We start from the raw sequence: 22,206 nt of genomic DNA on the forward strand, positions 1-22,206 counted from the left end.
TACCACGACTACTACCGCTCTCTCCCACTGACAGCCACTACTACTACTTCCTACTACCACTACTCCACTCTCTCCTCTCACTCACTCAGATCCACTCTTCAGTACCCCTCTTTCTGGCCAAGTCCACACAACTTTTCACTGTGGTCCTGCTGGTCTCTTGGTCCTCCACCATCCACCTCTGACCTCATCCTTGTAATCCACACCACTGCACTCTTTCCTCTTCCTTAAATCTCCCTACCCCTCCCATGATTGGCTGTGTTTCCATGGCCAATCCACTCACCTTACCTTACCTTATTCTGAGTGGGTTTGTGGGAAGGGCAGAGCAAAACTTAAAAAGAACCTTAAGCCCCACCTCCTTTTCCATGCAGTTCGCTGCGTTCTGGTTGGACAAATTGATCAGCTCTTTGGGGCGGATATGTCCCGCTGTTACGGCCTCCATGTAGGCCCCTTTAAAATTAGATTTCCTGGTGGTAGGTGTTAGGAAAGATTCCTCTTTACTGCACCTTTCCTTCCATTTCAATGGACCGCCAAACATTTTGCTTTTATTTTTGTATCTGACCTGCTCTTTTTACAGTGCAGTGAAGCCTTAAGCTTCACTGCACTGGCGTTGCTCATCGGTTATGGGGAAACGGACATGTCCTCTATGCTGTTAGTACTGGGGAAACATTGTTGCCCATAGTCTTATTACTTTGTTACTACTTTTAGTAACTTGTTATCACTTGTGGTCATTTTTATCATTGTACAATGCATCTTACAATGCAGTACATTGGAGTCCACATTTTGCTTTGCCCTAGACTAACACTCAGAGAGGATTTTTGGTTACTCTAGGTGTGCTAAATGGGCAAGCTGGTGGCAGCAGTGACTTCTTACTATTTTTTGGTGCATTTCGTTTTAGCCTTACCACGTTTACTGATCCCTGTGGCTAGTGGTCAAACATGGCCATGCCATAAGGTTTTTTACTTGTCCTTTGGCCATCTTGTCTTTTTGTCTTCTTTCTGGCCTTTGAGGCCAGGAAAATCGTAATATAGAATTCCAGTGCCCAGGAAGAGGGGTTTATGACGGGCTACTGGAGGACTATGTGTGTTTGCTGCCAGGAAGTGATCCGGGACTGTCTGGTCCCAACCCCCAAACTGGTGCCAGTGTGTCTGAGTTGTATGCATGAGTTGTGCCGCCAGTGGTCCTGACCGGACCACTGCTGGGGTGAGTGTGTGGGCCAGATCTGTAATCAGCTAGTGGGAGTTTCAGCTCTTACCTGGCTTTTGGGATAAGAAGAGGAACCCTGCACCCACTCTAGAGAGATCCTGGAAGAAATGGAAGGGGCCGAGACTCCTGTCTAGCTGGAAGATCCGCGAGGAGACCGTAGACCCATTGGAAGAAGGCCTGGTGACCAACTTCTGATGCTTTTCTGGGAGAGCCCTGTCTTGGATGTGATCTTCAGCAGTCCTGTCCTGTACAGGGAACATCCATTCTCGATGTCAGCTCAAGGTTCTACAACAAAGTGCCTTTTGGAAGTGGCCCTGGATCGACCAGTGGCTGACCAGCTTTGAGTTTGAGCTACAGTGCTGCAGATTTCGCTATTCCGAGTTGAGGCCTGGAACTTGGGGAATCCTCAGCCTGTGCAACAAGACTTACCTCTGCAAAATATTGTGGTCCGAGCAGCAAGGGTACCTGAGATAGGAGGGAAAGGCTGATTGCGGCAAGTAAATCCCTTTGCATCATCATGCATCAGTGGCCGTTGTCTGAAACTGCTTAACTCCATCCAGTCCTGTCCTGAGAGGGGCCCTGCATCGAGTTCTGCTGCATTCTTCAACTGGAAGACCTTGCACGGGCATTTGGCACCGAACCTGCATCCCCTGGGGCAGGGGAGTTGCTAGGTCTGGAAAAGACCCGGGGCTAAGCTGATGTCGGAACTGTTGGGACTGGGGGCTAGCTAGTCTTTTGGCTGTAGCTCCTGAGATTCTATCCGGGGCTACAACCAAAAGATCAGGGGCTGTAGCCCCCTTGCCCCCCCCTAGCAGCGCCCCTGCCCTGGGGATCAAAGGGTGAGGTTAATGGTGGGAAAAATGACCTTGGACCATCTTCAACCGACCTGCCAAGTCCTGTGAAGAATCAGAGTATGGGGGGGTGAGTTGTAGCGATACTTACCTGAACCCCTAACTACCTTTTAAAAGCTTTGGTAACTTTTAGAAACTTTTTTATTACTTTGGCTTTGCCATTGCTAGTTCACAGCACTCCGAAAGTTGGGAACACATTTGTTAGTCAGATTAGTTTGTCCCCTAACACGTGGAACTGTTCACTGCACCTCAGAGACCCAACCTTCATTATTACCAGCTTCACAAAACTATTTGGAACTTTGCTGAACCTCTGGGCACAAGGCCCCATACATCTTGGGGATGGACCTCTGAAGTTAGGATTGAATCCCTGTGGTCCTGTAGTGCTAATACTAATCTGTACCTTACTTTTCAGTGGTTTAATATGTATTTTGCCCTACTCTGGTGATTGTGTATATGTAGCATATTTTTTAGTGTTGTGCGATATTATTACCTATTAGTAGTTATTTTTCACTGTGCTATTTGGCTATAAGTATTTTCATACCTGTTTGTCTGAGTGTGTTCCTTGACTGCTTCACTGTGTGTGCTCATTGAGGACCCCTTACAAGCCCACCACCTCTTGAGACTTAGCCTAGACCACTCGCCATGCTACCTTGAACTGGTTTGGCTACAGCTCCCATAGATGTCCCTGTCACAATACTAGGTTAGCCTTTTATACATCTGTTCACCAGGCTAGAGAATAGAAAATCAGTCGTAACAGTGGGCTAGTGGGTTCCTCAAAAGGAGAGCCGAAGTCTGCACCATGGGCCAGAGCCACTGTCACCTCAGCTGCAGGCCCCTGAGGAGGCTTCTGCTGGAGTTGCACCTGCACCCATCTGGCAGCGTTGGACCACGGCTTTCCCTCTGAGTGTCCCCACCGCTCGCCGGTCAGGTGTGTGCAGTTGGACGGCACTGGCCTGCTGTTGGTGAGACTGGGTCGCACTTCCTTGGCCAGGTCGGCCAGCCTCCTCCCTGCTCTGCTGCTTGAGTGTCAGCATCGGGCCGCCGCCATCCGGGGAGGTTAGTATAGGCTCCCGAGGGTACTGCCTGCAAGCACACCAACACATTGGGAGGGTTTAGGGGTTTGGATGCCCCTTGCTCCCTTGTTCTGGGAACAGTCCTTGTCACAGCGGATTGGTAAAAAACCCAACACACCTTCAGAAGCATTCCAAAATAACCTGCTTCCAATGCAGAAAAGCCCCAAAAAAAAGCCATGCAATAGTAGAATCTTTCTGCAAACCAACCAACATTAGCATGAACTAGGCAGCATTCATCAAAAGAAAATGCACACATTACTATTTTTGCAACTGACAAACACTCATCAAAAGAACAGAGAACATTCAGATGACCACAATGCAGGCCTGTATTTTATTTTATTGTGCATTTGTAAGAAGCTTTATACAACAAAATTGTGTTTCAAAGCGCCACAATGCTAATGGGAAGGGAACAGGGGAAATAATAATAATGGCAAAAAAGTAAACATACAGCCGTGGTCCTACTAGGCCTTGTGTCATTCGGACGTGCAGTGCATTGAGGAGAAGTGTAGGGGATGGGGATGGAAGCAGGAGCAGAGAAGGGGACAAGTGATGGAGGAGGGCACGGGAAAGAAGTGTCAGGGGGAGCCCAGGAGGAGAACCTCATGCCTAGTGCTAGTGTATGGTTAAGCTAAATTGCGTAATGAGGCAGGGTAAACAGGAAACAGCTAAGCTTGCACATTTCTAATGTGCAAAAGTGTCACTGTTTTCCTGTATGGAAGAGGAGTGTTGAGTGCCAAGTGATTTCTTGTGAGGACATCTGCATCTTTTCAATGTTTTCTGCACTCTTTTTTTTCCTCCCTTGTTATCAATCTCTTGTGATGGCAGAAAGTCTGGAGTTCTACCGATGGCCACCAGATGTCCTCATAAGAAATCTCACAAACTCTTGTGTTCGTTCAAGTCCAAACTGTGCTAAGTGAAGTGGCATTGGCAGAGCGGTCTCAAAGCGGCCTATTTTCACTGTTTCTTCTCTGTATTTAAAGTGAAAATGTATAGTGATCTGCATAAGTACTGCCTCACTCCACAGGCTGCGGAGCAGAAGCAGGAACCATTTACATCTAAGACAGGTACAATACTCAGTATATAACAGTAAGTAAATCACGCTCATTCTGTAAATAGGGGAGTGAGACGCATACCATAATGTGGTTTAGTAGCGATTCCCATAAAATCAAAGAGCATTTTGATAACATAAAAATGACCACATAAATATATATTTGAAAGACCTCTGTGATGGTGATTCCATCATGAAACCCTTCTGAGCATGTAATGCACCCTGGGCTCACTGCTCATTTCTTTTGTCACAACACTCACTCTAACAGTAGCATGTTTGCAAACCACGTGGCATATATACTAATGTGAGCAAGATAGGCTGTTAAACGTGATGCTTTACGGTTACACTGAGCAGAGAAGAAAGTTTGATGTCCCTGAATGCTTCACAAAGCTTTCTCCATCCCCCGAAGCGCTTCTCTGATTTGTTGTCTCACTTCCTTATTGCTTGAAGCAAGTGTACAAGCGCATGGCAGGCACAGCTCAGCACTGGTTGCTGCTAGGCCCAGTCATTGCAGAGCACTACGTTTATATAGTGCAAACAGTTCTGCCTCACACTGGGGAGCCTCAGCCCACGAGGCTTCTGGTTGATCAGGAAGCAGCAATCACCGTGGCACTTGGGACATGAAGGCACAGGTGTGAATTGTCCTAAAATCGAACATCTAATTGGCTCAAATATTATTAAACAAGCCCTGATTAGTGCATGTGGCAGAAGGAGACAATAAATAACAAGCAGTGAGTCCAGTTTATATTAATGCTGCAAGTGTTGTCAGTTGCCATGCCAACTAGATGTTCTGATTCTAGCGCCCTTTCTCTTTTCTCTGTAGCATTTATTTCAGTCATATGGTGGCGCTTTGCATCACCAAAATGTGCACAAACTAATATGAATGCATTTTTCAATCTTAGAAATTAACTTTGTCTATTGTTAGTCTTGCAGACATTCAGTATTTTATTTCAAAATGTGCATTTTGACTTATCCGAATTTCATTGAGCTCATTTACTTATGATTAGTGACCCCTTTATCATCAGCCAGTTGCAGGGAGTGAAGCGCCATTTATACTGTAGACATAAAGTCTTGCTCTATCCCAGGAATAAAAGCTAAATCTCCTTACTGCCCTCTTAGAAATCCTGGCCTGCATTTTTTAAAGGCTTAGGCAAGCCTCTGCTGGCAGATATCCCTCAAATATCTACTAATGAATGGAGGACTATGACCTTACCTTTCTGCCTATCACTGAAATATGGCTCCTGAATAATATCACCGCCATCTTGATCTTCTTCTACCCAAAGACTGCAAGATCCCCCACCCTGCCTGAAATCAACAGATGCTCCCTCCTCAGCAAAGCCTCCTCTACACCTATAAGTGTAATCTATCCCCTCATTGGTCCCAACAAAGCCTTTATGGAGGAATGGCTGGAGTTTGACTATTATCCGAAGTCTCACATATCAGTTCTTTACTCCGAGTAATTGTAACCTATGAATGGATGAATCCTGCAACATGACTGCTTATGATTTCATCCCCAATATGATCAATGTGGGCCTCCTCTAATGGGCTGACTTTCCCAAATCTCCAACACGGGCATATCTTTGACCTGATGTTTATCGAAAATCTTTCCCTCAACCAGATCTGCAAATTCACCTTCCTCTGTTCTGACCACCTTCTTATCTCCTGTCTTTTCCCCAAACTCAAGACCTTATCAATTTAGACCCTAGCCTGAACAACAACAACACTCCCCTATGCATGCCCATCTTCAGAAGCCTCTATAATGCCTCTAAGTAGTCCTTCGCCAACACCTCCTATGCAAAAGGCATCCTACAGGCATTTCAAAAGGAAATCATAGAAACCCTTGGCTCCATAGCACCTCCTGTGTCTAAGAGGCTTAAATCACCCATCACAAATAACTAATAAATGGTTCAATGAAGAGCTGGAAAACTAACAATGATTGAGAAGAAAACTAGAATGCAGATGTTTGAATGACAATCTGGCAGCTTGTAAGACTCAAGCACACACTTACGACTTACATTACAAAAGAGCACATCCAAGAGTGTACCCAGTATGACCACAGGAAGACCAGCAAACCTTTAAGGGTCCTCAAAGAAGAGTCCTCTTAAGCATCCTTATGCCTACACTGTACCAAGGCAGACATTGAACGACAAGCTCCCCAACTTCTTCATATCTTTTTAAAATGCATATGTAATGTGATTAGTAAATAAAACATTTCACATAAAAGTACAAGATTATTACAAATGTAAAATCTCAATAAAAATCACAAATTCACATAAATAGTCTAAAATCAAAAATGTATGTATGAGATAAAATCAAACATTGGCATCCGCCTTAGTGCATTCACATTATAATTGTATCAGTGCATAACTAACTCTTTAGACATTTTCAACCAAATTCTGTGTAAAGCCAGGTTCAGAGACGTGTTACAAGTATTAAAACAAGTATTCGAAAAATGATTGCCTTTGATTGCATCATAATTTCCTAGGACCCTATCCAGTAAGCTCATATACAGAAAACTCTTGGTTTTTCAGCTTGTTAAGACATATCTAGCCCTTTCCATATTACTCTCCTTCGTACACATTCTGCAATATCTCTTATTATACAGGATTTTTATCTGGGGACTAGCATTAGCCAAAACAGGGAGTTGATTGATGCGTAATAGCAAAAGAAATCTACGCACCTGAGTTGAAGGACATAGTAATAAGTAGGATTGCAGGATCTCATAACCTTTGGACAACAGATGCGTTGTCCTTCTATTGACTAAGTGTTGCTAAATGTTCATAACCTCCATTCCAATTGCATAGTTCAAGTTTCCGGACAAACAGTTTTCACTTCTTCATATCCAAGATGCCTAAAATCAAGCAGTTGACAATGTGGTCTGAATAAACCCCTCCAGCCAGCATCTTTATCGCTGTTCCTCAAATGATACTTAGTGCATTCCAGCATTTCGTGAAGCAGGAGATCCTGAATATCACCAATCAGATGAAGGTGTTATTGGCACATGGATCGTTGTACTCTGCCAGCTTCATGAAGGAACACATACAACCCTTTCCTCTCTCTGAAATGGCTCATTCTATTCTACCTGATTGTCTCCAGCCCTAAAGCAAGGAATGCCAAACCCATCTTTGAAAAAAGAGCAGTGCAGAGCTCACGATTCTCTCCAACTGTTGTCTGATTGCCAACTTTCCACTCAGACTTAAATTCTAGAAAAAGTGGTACCCCTTCTAGTCCAGAAATTGAGCGATATAAGCACCTCTTCCACAACTGCCAATTGGGATTCCACCCATCTAGGGGCACCACATTCATTGGGATACATATGAAAGAACATCTCTTGAGTGCCTTGCATAATGAATTGTTTTCCTCTTCATATTCAACCTTTCTGCTGCCCATAACACGGTCAGCCACTAGATCCTTGTTCACTAACATCCAGCACATTATGGGCATTGGAGAAGAAGCCCTGACATGGTTTGAACCTTTTGTCAAGCAGAATCCCTACCAAATAACTATGCGAAACATTATCTCAGGATGTCCTCACCATGCAAAGTTCCCACAGCTTGTCTGCCTAACTGGAGCTCTTCAGTTCTACAATGTCTACATGAAACTTCATTGAGTTCCTCATTGGAACATTCCTACTGTATTCAGACATCTTCCAGGTGATGATGCATCTAGGTACATCTAACACCCAACCATAAAACCCCACCACCTTCAATGGGAAGATCCAGGATTGGTTGGCTTTCAGCATCCTCTATATAAATTCAGTAAACATAAACATAAACATTAACAAAACAGAGGTAATTCTCTGTAGCTCTTTAATGTCCAACATCTGGCCTTTCCTTGGACAAACTCATGGGGTTCTCCTACTACCCCTGCACTCCAAGCCCAACACCACTGAGCGATTGTCTAATTAGGTCTCTCCTTTATTCCACTGTTGAACATGGTGGCCAAGAAAGGCAATTTTCTATCCATGCTGAAGAAAATGCTGCTTTTCGTAGACCGCGAGTGCAAGCATGACTTGGTGAGCGTTCTCATCCTCCCTCATCTGAGCTTCTACAACATCTATATTGGAGCCCGAAACAAATGTTCCAGACAACTGCAACTACTTCAAAACAGAAAGGTAAACTAACACATATCCCCCTACCTTAAAGGCCTTCATGCATTTGGCTCCTAGCCAAATGCATGATCATCACCAAGGTAATGTGGCTCGCCCACAGGGCCATCTTGTACTCTGATCCCAAATACTTAAACTCTCTTGCTTTTTGTGTTCCCTGTCTTTGAGCACCACCAAGCTATCAAGGGCCTCACCTGAGAGGGAAGCTGCAGAAAACCACTGCCCAGAGTGGCCGCCAAAATATGAAGTGATCAACCAGATCAGACATTGGGCAAATCTTTTTTGGCTGACTATGGAAAGGTGGGCTGGAAGGGAGTGGGCAGGTAAGAGCAGGAGCAATGGGCAGGTGAGGACTGGGCAAATGATAAGAGGTGAGTAGGGGTGAGTTGTATGGGGTGATGGCTTTGGGAAGGGGAGGAATGTTGCTGAAGGCAACATGCTGATGAGGATAGGCCGCAGGGGAACAGTAAAGGAGTAGAAGTCCTGAAAATAGATTGGGAGATGATGGCTCAGCAGTGATAAAATACATGCATGGGTTGGGGGAGTAATTGGGGGTATAGGGAAGAATGAGGAAAGGGTTTGCAGGAAGGTTGGGTGGAGAAAGGAATGAAGGCCACTGTTAAAAGGACACTGTTGTCAGGAAAGAGGTGAAAAAATAGTAGAGGTAAAAGTTAGGGAGAGCAGGTAGGAAAAGGCGTGGTCACATTAAGAGCCACAACAAAACAGTAGACACAATAAGCTGAGTCTAGGGAACCACATAGAACCCTAACACTATGTGTGCCACATTTCAGTCCTTTTTAGTCTGTTTTCTGAGTAACATTAGAACGTGGCCCTATTTTAATCTTCAATCTGTTTTCACAGAGTCATCCAAAAAGTGAATGCTTTCATCTATTGAATGTATTGGACCATCATAAAATGGTGATGAAAATACTTATGTAACAGATACAATACAGCAGGATGTTCTGTCCTTATGTCTCAACTACATTAAAGGGTTTCCATCTTCTTACTCATTAACAGGCCGAAAGCCCTCTCTCACAGGAAGTTCAGAAGACACCCCTGTATTCCCTCTCCGAAATGAAGACAATAACAACGAGGAAATCCAGGTACAAAATCTGATTTTTACCATTTTTATTTATTTATTTATTGGGCATTTGTTAGGTGCCTATAAAACAGAATGGTGTTTCCAGGTGCCACAAGGCAAAGTGGGGACGGAAGGGGGAGATTGAGGAAGTGGCTGTTGCAGTAGTTGAGTCTAGAGAGGACCAGGGCTCTGGAGACATTGAGCCTCTGGGGCAAGGTGAGGAAAGGGAGGATGCCTATGAGGAGGTGAAGCAGCTGGAAGTGGGCATTCTTGTTATGGTCCAAGATGTGAGAGGTGAAGGAGAGAGCGGAATTGAAGATGACCCAGTGGTTTTTGGCCTCACAGGATGCTGAGGGCCCAAGGAGGGCAGCCAGAGGGTAGCCGGAAGACAGAGCGCAGGTGTCCCAATGAGAAGGATCTCTGTCTTACTGGCATTAAGACAGAGATCGTTAGCTGCACACCATGGGGATGAGAGAGGATAGGAGGAGGTAGTAGAGGGATGTTTGACAGAAATCTGTTTGCCATCAGCATAACACTGGATATGAGGAGAGAAGGAGGAGTTCACGTGAGCAAGAGGGGTGAGATATTGAAGAGCCACAATGATAGGATAGAGCCTTGGGGGACGCTGCAGGTAGAGAGTGTGGTGGTTGAGGAGAAAGGCCCAGTTTCAACTGGGAAGGGCAGTTTATGAGGAAAGAGGTCAGCCATTCCAATGCCTGGTCCATGATACCGAGGGTATTGCGGAGTCGTTTTAGGAGGATTGACGGTTGACAGTATCAAAGGTAGAGGAGACATTGTGGAGAATGAGAACAGCAGGAGAGTTAGAGTCAAGATTTGCAAGCATACCCTGGCACTTGCATCCAATAGTGGGGTATCTTGCGCTTGAAAAGTTTTCAATGAATGTGCCTATTTGTATCGCTATTGACACAGGACAAAGAGAATCAAGGCTTGAGGAGACTTCAGGGACCCACAAAATTCTTGGAAAGAGCTGAAGGCCCAGGTACAAATATCAGGAGCCGGAGTGTGACGCCTAGTGGGAGAAGAACTCCAGCAGAGACTGCACCAGTAGCTCCAGGAGTAGAGGCCAAGGTTTGTACTGTACTTCTAAAGGGTCATTCTGGCTGTAGGATGATTGCCTCGGTTCCCATAATAACAGGCTTGCAACTTGAAACGTTCTGTTTGAACCTTTTGTTTTGGTAATTCCTCATCAAAAAAAGATGAGGAATGAATTGCGTGGTGATGTATTTGACTACATAAAAGAAGCGTACACTTTGATCCTGCCCTAACGTATTACTGTTTTTGCAAAGATTTCAAGTACACTCCATCGTCACATACACTTCAACTGGTATATGGTAAGACAATAATATTAGAACCAGGCCATATGTGCGACTACAAGATAGAGGCCTGTATGTGCCAAAAGGGCTACATTGCTTTAAAAACATGTGGCATGATGCCAGCAGAACCACTAACCTAATTCTTAACACCATTGAACCTTACAGCACTTATGCATTCCAAGTAGTTTAACGCTGACTCAGAGTCGATTGGGATGGCGCAAATATTTTTCAACACTCCACCTTATTGTAGACATTTCATGTATATCTTCCGATCTTATTATTCACAATGCCAAGATGAGACCAGGTTCAACCTAAGGATTTTTTCAGACAAAGACTACTAACTCCAAATGGTTTGAAAGTGGTGTGTGTGGGTGTCTCTCCCTTTTGTCCTATACTTGTGTGACCTCATCTTGGGCTTCCTTCCTACAATGAATAAATGGTCAGTAAAAATTTGGGATGGACAATGAGAAGGGCCTGACTAGGGTTAATTGCTTGAAGTTGGGACTGTATAGCTCATGGAAGGGCTTAAGGTGTTATCCTACGAAGGGAGATGTCAAAGGCGATGTGTGGTCTTTCTGGTCCATATGCTGTGAGGGGACTGTAATACCCAAACTCCCAGAATATATCTTGGACACACTTCCTAAATATTTGAAAATCTGTTTGATGTGATCAGGTATTCATTCAGCATTAATATGATTTGAGTCCTTGATTCCATGGGCCTGATACAAGCCCCATAAAGCCATGGAGACTAGAGTGTTTTATTGCCATAATAAATAAGACCACGTTCTCAACTCAATTCAGGATCTACAGTCCCCCAGATTAATGTTAGTTGTGATTACATAAATGGTTGTTCTATGTTCTAAAGACTCAAAATAGATATTTTTGGTTGAATATTTTGACTCTCTGCTTTTAGAAGTTGGTATTAAAAGGATATTTCAGGGAGTACATATGTGGTTGCAACTTATTCCCGACTGGAGTATTTTAAGGCAAGTACAGATACATTTTAATTTTAAAAACATTGATTTTTTTGTCACAATTTCTATATGCACAGTAACTACCATAATGGGCAATCTTTTTCTTTTAATAGTTTAGGCCCTTCCCCAACCAGATTGCACAATAGGCAAGTTCCTCAATGTGGCAAGCCGAGCTGAAGTCTCCTGCCTGTACACATCAACACAGCAGTGCAGGTGGCAAAAAAGGGGCAACACCTGCATATCTATTAGTCCCCATTTATTTTTTAAACATAATTTTTATTGGTTTTACAACAAGTGTGACAATGATACATGTTAACTTCAAAATAGCGGTCACAAAGGACAGTGTGTAGAAAGCAATTGACATTATTAAAACCATGGTCTAATCCCCCCACCCTAGAATAGGCCCATCCTCTCCCTCCCTGACACCTCCCGCCTCCCCAACTCATCCTGAAGAAACCTGAAGGTGACTGAAGAGGATTTGCCAAATGTTTCCATTTTCACAGGTAATCCACGGTTGCACTGTAATCGGAGTGTTCCATTGTAAAATGCACTAGGTTTTTCAGTATACAGTATCGGGCACAACAGTATCCAATGTTAGTCTAGTCGTTTCGGAGATTCCCAATATGCTGAGTAGTAGTCCTCAAAGGGTAACCAGATCAGGCCAATGTGCGCACAGGATTCTAACAGGATAACCGTGAGACTTTCCATCTCGTAGATAGAGTGAGCTTTCGTGAGCCATTCTCTTTTTGTGGGCAGGATGTTGCTTTTCCATTTAACCATTAGGCACACTCTTGCTGCAAGTAATATGTTTCGGGGCATGTGTGAGAGCATTGTGTGTGAGTCCTCCTCATCTGATTCAACACCATACAATATTAGTAATGGAGTGAGTGTTCTGGTAATGCCGTCTATGGGTTGGATCCACCCCATGACCTCCTTCCAATATACCTGGACCTTCCTGTATTTCCACCATTGGTGCCAGTAATCATAGATCTCCCCACAATCTTTCCAGCAATACGGGGAGGTCCCCGGAACCATCCTAGATATCCATTGGGGGGTGGAGTGCCATCTCAACGGTAGTTGTGCATTGTACATTTTGTATTGGACAGGTACTGATGAGCTCCATATGGATTTATGTATGGCTTTCCATGCATCTGGCTGGTCTGTTTCCCACTTGGTTTCAGATACTGGACCCATGGAGATTATGAAGTCCCCGTTTTTGATGGTTTTTGATGGTTGGAATATTGGCCAAAAACTAGACAGGAAAACGGCTTACTCTGTGGGCGGACGGTACTTATTACACACAATTAAATGATGAGAGGAGATGTTAATTCTTACAAGCTTGGTGTTTTATTTCTTTCTACTGTTTCCACTAGCAGCAATTGGCAAGTGGCTGAATGAGAGCTTGTTACTTTGTGTCTTATAAGGGTCCAAGTTTGTCATATTTACACATTTTTACACATAAATGCAGACAGAAATCACTCAGTTTCCTTTCTTTCTTTATTTGTAAAAAAAAGAAGTTAAGCTGTCTTCCTTAGGTCTCCAGGTTGTCAGTCATGCTTTTCGGCCCAATATCTGTGGGAAGTAAGAAACAGAAAGGCTTTAAAAAAAGGAATTTCTTATTTCTTTCAATTTCCAAATGTTTAAAAGGCTGCAGCAATGTTTGCCAACTTCTGTACAAATTCCTTCGCCACTGGTTCTTTCTCTGTATCCCTCAAGCACTCACTTGTGCACCCCCTCCTAAAAAGGGCGTCTGCTGACCCCTCCTAAATGGTTAACTATCGCCCTATCTCCACTACCTCTTTCCTGGGTAAATTCTTGGAGAAGCTGGTCCTCGCCTAACTGAGGCAACACTGAACTTGTTGGCTGCCTCCATGACCATCATTTGGGATTCTGAGCATCCAGACGCACAGAAACTGCTCTCCTGAACACCTGTAAAAATGCTTGGATTCTAACTCGCCTGCTGTTCTCATTCTCCTCGATCACTCCTCTGCCTTTGACAAGGTCAACCCTCGGCATCACAGACAATCATAGACAAGGCACTTTTCTCACTAATCGTCCTTCCCAGCCGCAACTGCACCCTTTTTTCTCCACCACTACACTCTCGACCTGCGCCATCCCCCAGGGCTCCATCCTATCGCCGTGGCTCTTCAACAACTGTCTCGCCCCTCTTGCTCACTTGATCTCCTCCTTCTCTCCTCATTTCCAGTGCTATGTGCCAACACTTAGCTTTCCTTTAAACTTCCCTCTACTACCTCTTCCTCCTCCACCTGCTCTCTCATCCCTGATTGGCTGACCACCATCCAGGCATGGTGTGCAGCTAATGATCTCTGTCTTAATGCCAGCAAGACCGTGATCCTTCTCATTGGGCACCTGTCCCTGTTCCCCCCCCTACCCTCTGACCGCCTACCTTGGGCCATCTAAACTCACCATCTTCTGAGGCCAAAAACCTTAGGGTCATTTTTGACTCCTTCATCGCTCGCATCTTGGACCTTGCCAAGAAGGCCCACTTCCAGTGTTACCTCCTCAGAGGAATTCTTCCTTTCCTTACCTTCCACCAGGAGCTCAATGTCTTCAGAGCGCTGGTCCTCTCTTGGCTAGACTACTGCAACAGCCTTTTCCTCAATCACCCCCTCTCCTGCCTACGCCCACTTCAGCAAATCCAGAATAGGGTTGCAAGACTTATCCTTGGCCTCAAGCCCAGGGACTGTGTCTCTTCAGCCCTAAAATCTCGCCACTGGCTCCCTGTGAGGATTAAATTCAAGACCCCCTGCATCATCCACAAGGCGTTCTGGAGCTTGGAACCACACTATCTACAACTTTCCCGCACTACATACTCCCCTGCTAGAGCACACCGCTTCTCTAATTCCAACTCTTTGATTGTCAAATGCTTCTCAAAGCAGAGAGTGGGGGGCAGGTCTCTCTCTTCGGCTGGTGCTTCCCTTTGGAATAGCCTCTCTGCCCTTCCCAGACTTGACCCAGAAACGTCTCAAAATGCTGCTCTTCTCTATCTCTTTCCCTCTTTCCCTTCCTTGCTAACTACCCCACTGAGACTTATGGCCTGGTCCTCATGCATCTCATTGGTTACCAGGCCCTCTACACAGTCGATACCAGCACTGTCCTGCACCCACTGCACTTCCCCCTGCGTGCCCGTGCTTGGCAGCTGTGCACCCAACCCTTGGGATTCATCGGCCCTAGCACTTAGCCTGAGGCCTCCCCCTTGGCTCTCTATGGCACTTCCCTTCCGGGCACTTACCATCACTTGTCCATTCATTATCCATGTCCCCCACACATCCTTATCTCTGCGCCTCTTATTGCACTTGCACGCCCGAATGCCACAAGGCCTACTAGGACCACAAATGTATTTTATTTTTTATTGATATAACTGAACTAAATCAGCTATACAATAATTTCATTAAAAAGGAAAGCATCATTTTCGCAATGAAACATAATAAAATAACAAATCACATATATTCAATCAATGTGATAAATAGTACACTAAAATTCATCAAATACAACATTATTTACAAAGAATACCAACATTCATATTATGTCTATACTTCTAACAAGGGAGCAAAAGACACTAAAAGAAAAAAGACAGAGAAAAAGCAAAAAAAAACAGAAAAAGCAGGAAACCCTGTGATGTTTCCTTATCATAGCATTGCACAGTGAAAAACATCAGTCTATTGTCTACTAATGCATCATCACACAAATACTATTAAAAATTATATTTACTCATCATTCAATTTTAGGTCGTTTAAAAATGCAATTACAGCAATTCTTAACACTACCGTGTTACCACAATAGATCATCCACCACATGGTGTCGGGTGATAAATCTCTATAATCCCGTAGCAGCATTTTTAAATGTTGTTCACGTTTCTGTCTCAGCGCCATACACCCTGTCACCAAGTGCCGAGTGGTCTCTGGCTGATTCATAGTCTTACAAAACCAACATATGTTATCTTGAGCTGATATAATTTTGCGCTCAGCTAGCAAGTCCTTCGTTATCCATAAATTAAATCTTAACCATAAGAATTGTTCGCTATGTCCAGGTGAAGGCGATAAGGCTCAGTACGTTTTACTTTTTTATGTAAAAGGGGATTGTCTGGAAAATCACAGTAAGTAAAACATTTTGCCCTGGTCTTTCTCCAATCACATTGAAAGAGTTTAGTTTTAACTCTAGTCGGATTTGTAAGTAGATCATTCGAAGACACATCAGCGTCACCTAGAGAATTTGTTACAGCTCCATGTCATTAACACATGAACATATCGTGTGTGTTAAAGATATATTTTGAAATCACACTTATTAACTTTTCTTAATCCAGAGCCATAATACATTTCCTGAACATACTGATCAATTGCCAAAGGTAACGCACATATTTGGATATCAACCCCAATTCATACCTAATCCATGAGATTGAAATGCATCCAGGTAGACCCAGTAATCGTTTCCAATATTTACTTTCACATCTTGACCATATATTCTCAGCAATTACCGGTTTAGTTTCCGACCCATATAACAAGACCGGGTGACCTTTTGTCGAAAATAAGCAATGGCCGGCCCAATCGAAAATGTACCATACTTGGCCTGGATAATTGATGCTTCGGAGCTCATCATATTCAACTTGTTATTTAGACTCAAGAGATAAGCGTTATCATTATGTACAGAGTTCACTACACCTAAATATGTATATTGCTGCACAATTTCAAGAACTTCATCTTGTACATACCAATTACGTATGTTTCTTAGCCTCCTTATTTTGTTTTCTCCCAGTTGTGTCACACACCATAACCTTTTTTTTTCAAGTTAATACACAATAGATTCTTGCTGACATATATCGAGAGAGCGTCGAGCAAGTTCTGCAGACCACATGGTGTCTTAGACATTAAGACTAAGTCGTCTGCGTATAGGAGGGCGGCAATTACCGAACCTGCTAATTTTGGTGCATCTGTTAGGACACCCTCAAAGGCTCTTCCAATATCGGCTATGAAAAAATTAAACAAGGCTACTGCGAGTATGCATCCTTGCCTCAAGCCTCAAAAGGTCTTAATGATGGATGATAAAGATCCTTGGAGGTCAAGTCTAACTTGCAAGCTGGTGACAGTAAGCAATGCTTTAATTAGAGTACTAAGATAAATAGGGCACCCTTCTCGAGCCAGTTTAGAAAACAATAGAGAACGAGACACAGAGTCAAAAGCGGCTCGAAAAGCAAAAAAAACAAAATGCACGGGTTGTTTAAGCATATAATGGGGCTGGATGATAGATGTTATTTTTAATAAATTAACAGAGGTCCCAATACCTGGTATGAAACCTGTTTGATATGGATCACACTTATGAAATTCTATAACCCATTTATTGAAATCCCTAAGAATAAACCAGGACCATTTTTTCAAAGGAATAGCTAAGAGGGCGATCGGCCTGTAATCAGCAGGGCAGGACCGGTCGTCTCTCTCAAAAATGGGCACACTCACAGAAGACGCCAAGAAGTTGGAATGATGTTAGTCTTTAAAATGTTTGAGAAGATGTTAAATAATATACGAGCCCATAATTGGGGATGTTGTTTCATCATCACATTAGTAAGCCCATCAGGCCCTAGCACTCTGAAATTAGTAGAATTCTATATATATTCCAACACATCCTCTTCCTCTATTTGAATGTGCTGATTACTCTTGTTTCTAGCCACACAGTTAAACAGACATGGATCGGCAGCAGCTTAAAGTTCAGTGCAATAGGTCACCCAAATACTGGCCAACACTCCATTAATCTGTACTGGTAGTTGTTTCGAGTGACTTGCTACATTGAGGAGTGGCCAGATTTCAGCTGTATTCTTAGACGTGATCGCCTTCAAAATTGCTTCCCCGTCTGCTTGATATAATAGACTCTTCCTAGATCTAACCCAATTTTTGTACGCACATTGTATTGAGTGAATCATTTGTGCTCTTATTTCAATCGGTAATGATAGGGTCATTTTTTTTTGTCGGCGCATCAAAGCCTTACGTTTTTGAATTTCAGAATTGAAATTATGCTTTGGTATGAAGTACGTATGAGTTCTTGAACTATAGTGTAATTTATTTATCTGCAAGGTGACATTATACAGTTCTCCTGGCCAGGATGGAAGGGACTGATTGTTTAAAATATTCTCATTCAAATGATTTAAGGACTTCACATTCCATGGGAAACGTATTCTTGAATTGTTGGCAGTCAGGTGTACTTTGTACCTTTTCTGTATCTCATTATAAGGTACTTGATCATATCACCATTTTAGACATAGTAAATCATGATCACTATGTACTTGCGATAGGATTTCAAATTTAATCACATTCTGAAACTTATACTTATCGGTATAGCTCAAACACGGAAGATTAAGGTCACCCACCACTATAGTATTAGTTATCTTGGGTGTTTGCAAGATTATATTAAACAGCAATTCAAGTTCATAGAAGAACATATGATCTGTAATTGCTACTGGATTGCGGTAAATATTAATTAGAGCTACAACACCAGCTGGGTACTTGATTTTAACCATCTGTAAAAATATGTTTGGTGCAGCCCACGGATAAATTTGTAAACCTTTAGCTGATTTAATGGTGACCATCAATCCTGATGATGGGCGTCCTTTAGCACTTGCTTTGGCAGATTGGAGAATAATCTCGTAGCCATCCCATATAGGCTGGTCTACCAGCCACGTTTCTTGAGGGCGACTATATCAAAGTTTGCCAAAAAATCAGCACTTGGCCCAGTTAGGTGAACATGTCCACAAGTGTTCCAGCTAGCAAACGTGATGGTCCCTTGTTGGTCCAACTTCGTTGTTATAAGGCTGTATTGGGAACAATGAGTCCATCAGACAGAACTTGATATGCATTATTATACTTAGTCCCTAGATTCTGCTGTTGATATAATCTTCTAGGTCTAATGTCCGCAGCATAACTTTTCTCATTGGCACTCTCCGTTCCACCCAAAGAGTCCAGAATGGTTTGGTCTACTGCTAAGAGAAATCCCAAGGAGAACAACTACATTCGGGACTGCCAGATGGTATTCCACACCAGGTTTGAGGCTATCGACAGTCTAACTACGGTTATAGGTCAAAGTTTCGACTCAAAAGGGTTGAATGACAAAAGGGTCGAGTCAATTCGACCAAAAAAAAGGGTCGATTTTTTTTTACATTTTTTTACCTATACTAAAGCAAAAAAAAATATATACATTTAAAAAAAATGTGATCCGTTTGTTTTCGGTCGAATTGACTCGACCGTTTTGTCATTCGACCCTTTTGAGTCAAAACTTTGACCGGCCACCTCTAACTACTCCCAGATTCTCATCATTTAAAAACTCTACCTGGTTATATCTGTAGATGTAATATCCCAGAGGTTTTCAATCTCATCAAATATTGCCAAAACATTCGCCTTGCTTAGATCATACATTAAATAAGGAGCCGGGTGACACTATAGAATAAAACGATGATAATTGTTTGACACTAATGTGTGTTTCGACTTGTCAGATGTAGAGTTCTGCCTATGTTTTACAGTAGGCCAGCATGTTTTATCAAAGCTATGACCATTTATACCTGAACTATCAAGGTTCGATGGAACCCTTAATTGAGGGGCACTTCCACCTAGCTGACCTGGATTTAAGGATGTCTGCTCAGCAGAGGATCTTGATTGTTTAAACTTCCAAAACTCTTCCACTGATCTTTGGATTTCAGCTCTGATTTCAATGAGCACATCCTTAGGGTGGTTATTAGATTCCATCACACTCTGAGATATATTTGAGTGTTGTGTATGAATTGTCGTAGGATTTGTCACTGCCAGAAGTGGAGGACTACTAGATCTGGCCTCAGATCTCACTGTGTCACTAAATGTATTGACCAAGCTACAAGGCACCAGTGAGAGCTCAGGTCGAATAGTGTCACATGTTATTTTCCTTTTGTGTTCCATCAATTAGTGATACCAACGCATTTAAGAGCGGATAGTCAGCCGGGGCTTCAGAAACCAGCACCATACAGACTTAGAGCGTAAAGAGCAGCTTATTTTAGAGCCGGGTTTCTGTGTGAATTGAATACCTTTCACAAATTGCTTGATGCTCGTTCTTGGCATCTGTGGTACACTTCCCTGATTCTTAGTTTTCTTTTTTTTTAATGTGAATCAGTCTCACGCTTTTCTTTAATGTTTAGTTTCCCATCAAATATATTATATACCGCCATATTATTTGTTTTTGAACTCTCAGTTGATTCTGGCGGCAAGTCGTCAACACACAAGATCATAATCGGTATCAAGTTATTCTGCATATCATGTTCCTTTGGACGTATAGTTTCATCAAAAAATGGCAGTGCTGTTTCATTCCTCGCCGACATAACATGTTCTATTATAGTCTGCTTTCAGTGTTCAGGTGCTTGAGCGGCGGGAGTGATTAATTGCATATTCTGCAACTTGTCAAGATACAATTTATTATCATTAGAAGCTTTTAAATCATGAAGTTGATTAACTATATTATCTATTTATTCTGTCTGAAATGTAATTTTAAAGTCCAAAGATTCTAATAGCTTGAATAAGTACATAATTGACATATTCATGTCGTTTAGAGTAATTTCTAAAAACGGTACATAATTGTTTGGCAAGTTGGGAATCTCAGCAACTAACTTTGCATACAGGGGAGCTTGTGGTTTGCATGAGGTAGGACGTGCAAAAGACAAAGTTAGTGCATCATAGGCGTGTGAAGGATGATCGAACAAGCTTGGTGAGCAGTAAAGGCTAGCATTATGTTGGCTTGTTCTATCATTTGTTATGGGTGATGGACATATTACAGTCCCATTGACCTACGCTGACACACACATCTCATTCTGAAGTGACTCAGACAATGAGTCCACAGCCACGGATACAACTCTTACACAGTTGTTCACTTTACTCTTCAATTCTATCATCCCCAGTGGGTCTAAATTAACCATGTCACGAGTGCAGACGTTCCCTGGGTGGTTAAATCGATGAGTGGGGCAGTCTCAGCCTCACATTGTGTCATACACACTTCACTCACTATAATCGTGTCTGAAATAAACATATTGCTATCTACTACATGTAACCTCTCATCAATCACCAAATCATTTAAACATTCAGACATTACAATGTTATTCTCAGTATTAATGTCTGCTAAACTTTCCAATTCGCATTTAGGCAGACGAAATTCACGAATATCGGCCGCTAAATTCCTTTTATCGGGCGTTAACTCGGTTGACAACTTAATTTCTTCTTTAGAGCAATGGTTGGTGACGATTTCTGGGTCACCGCTTTCAACAAAACTGAAGCACATGTCACCACCACGTTCGCTGGCATTCTCGACTTTAGTGTGTATGAAATCCCCCGTATTCATAAACGCCAAGCAGGTCAAGCACTGAACATATTAATTCACGCACCACAGCGATTAGTAACAACCTAACTAAGTTACTAACAACGTTAACAGCACAATGTGCAGCTATGGTGACAAAAAGGAAAACAAGTTATTAGTTACCAGTTATATTTAAAAGTTTCAGCAAACAGGGAAAACAAAAGAGAATAATAGTACTCCACTGCACCGCTGTCATAGCTTAACAGCCGTAACAGCAGACTTAGAAAACGGACTTGCAGCAGTGCGCACGCATGAAGCGCGGGCATCACATACAAGTAGTGTTCTGGGTAAAAGGGGCTGGATTATCCAACTCCAATACCAAGGACTTTACAGATGAAGTTTCAGCCGTAATAACACAGCATTCACAGGAACGTAGCAGAGTAGAGTGGTCCAGCCATAACAGCAGACTTAGAAAGCGGACTTGCAAGAAGACTTGTATACTTACTTGGTTTGCCATTGTTATTGATTCCCCTTGTTTCCACCCCATTTAGCCTTGTGGCGCCTTGAAACATAATTCTGTTGTATAAGCTCCTAAGAAATGTTAACAGTGTAGCAGTGCACAAGGAACTGGGCGTGGACTTTTTGGAGGATCAGTGGGACTTGGCTCAGATTCTTTTTTGGCTCCACCTTTTGTCCAGTGAACATGCACGTCTAAGCCACTTTATTATTAAGTCATTGGGAGGCAGTGCTAATTGGCATAAAATTCCATGAAAACATAGATAACTTTAGTAAAATTAACAATGTCTCACATTAATCAGAAAGAATGAAATGTACAGAATAACAAAAGCATCATAAATAGTTCAGACCAATAAATGACCAACCCTAGTGAAACACTATCAACAAAGTAACAGTAATACATAATAGACAACACAAACACAAAAGACAACACGAAGAACACCACAAATGGGAAGAAGAAAAGAAGAGGGAAGAAGAGGAAGAAAAAAAAAAAAAAAAGGGAACCCCAGCAACCTTACCACAAATACCATAGCTGTCAAAGCAACCCAGTCCTCACGCCAATCATAAAGAGCCATAAACGGACCCCATAGCTCCATGCAATCCTCTTCCTTATCCATATTACAAAGTGAAACCTTATCATATTGTGCCAAAATATGCAATTCCGTCAGCCATTCATCAACATTAGGTTTTTTCCTCGTTTTCCAAA

At 42.8% G+C, this 22,206-nt stretch overlaps 1 protein-coding gene across 2 annotated transcripts in view; it reads left to right on the plus strand.

Moving 5' to 3' along the window:
* The window catches only part of LOC138467662 (centromere protein J-like), a 714,848-nt gene that overhangs the window by 519,857 nt on the left and 172,785 nt on the right, over positions 1 to 22,206 (plus strand). For both annotated transcript variants that reach the window (XM_069607842.1, XM_069607843.1), the window contains 2 exons: positions 9,301 to 9,386; positions 10,295 to 10,453. In XM_069607842.1, the coding sequence (XP_069463943.1) occupies positions 9,301 to 9,386; positions 10,295 to 10,453 (245 nt within the window). The remainder of the gene's footprint in view (positions 1 to 9,300; positions 9,387 to 10,294; positions 10,454 to 22,206) is intronic.

Source organism: Ambystoma mexicanum, chromosome 4q (assembly GCF_040938575.1).
Source record: "Ambystoma mexicanum isolate Mex_15411 chromosome 4q, UKY_AmexF1_1, whole genome shotgun sequence".
Classification (NCBI taxonomy): Eukaryota; Metazoa; Chordata; class Amphibia; order Caudata; family Ambystomatidae; genus Ambystoma; species Ambystoma mexicanum.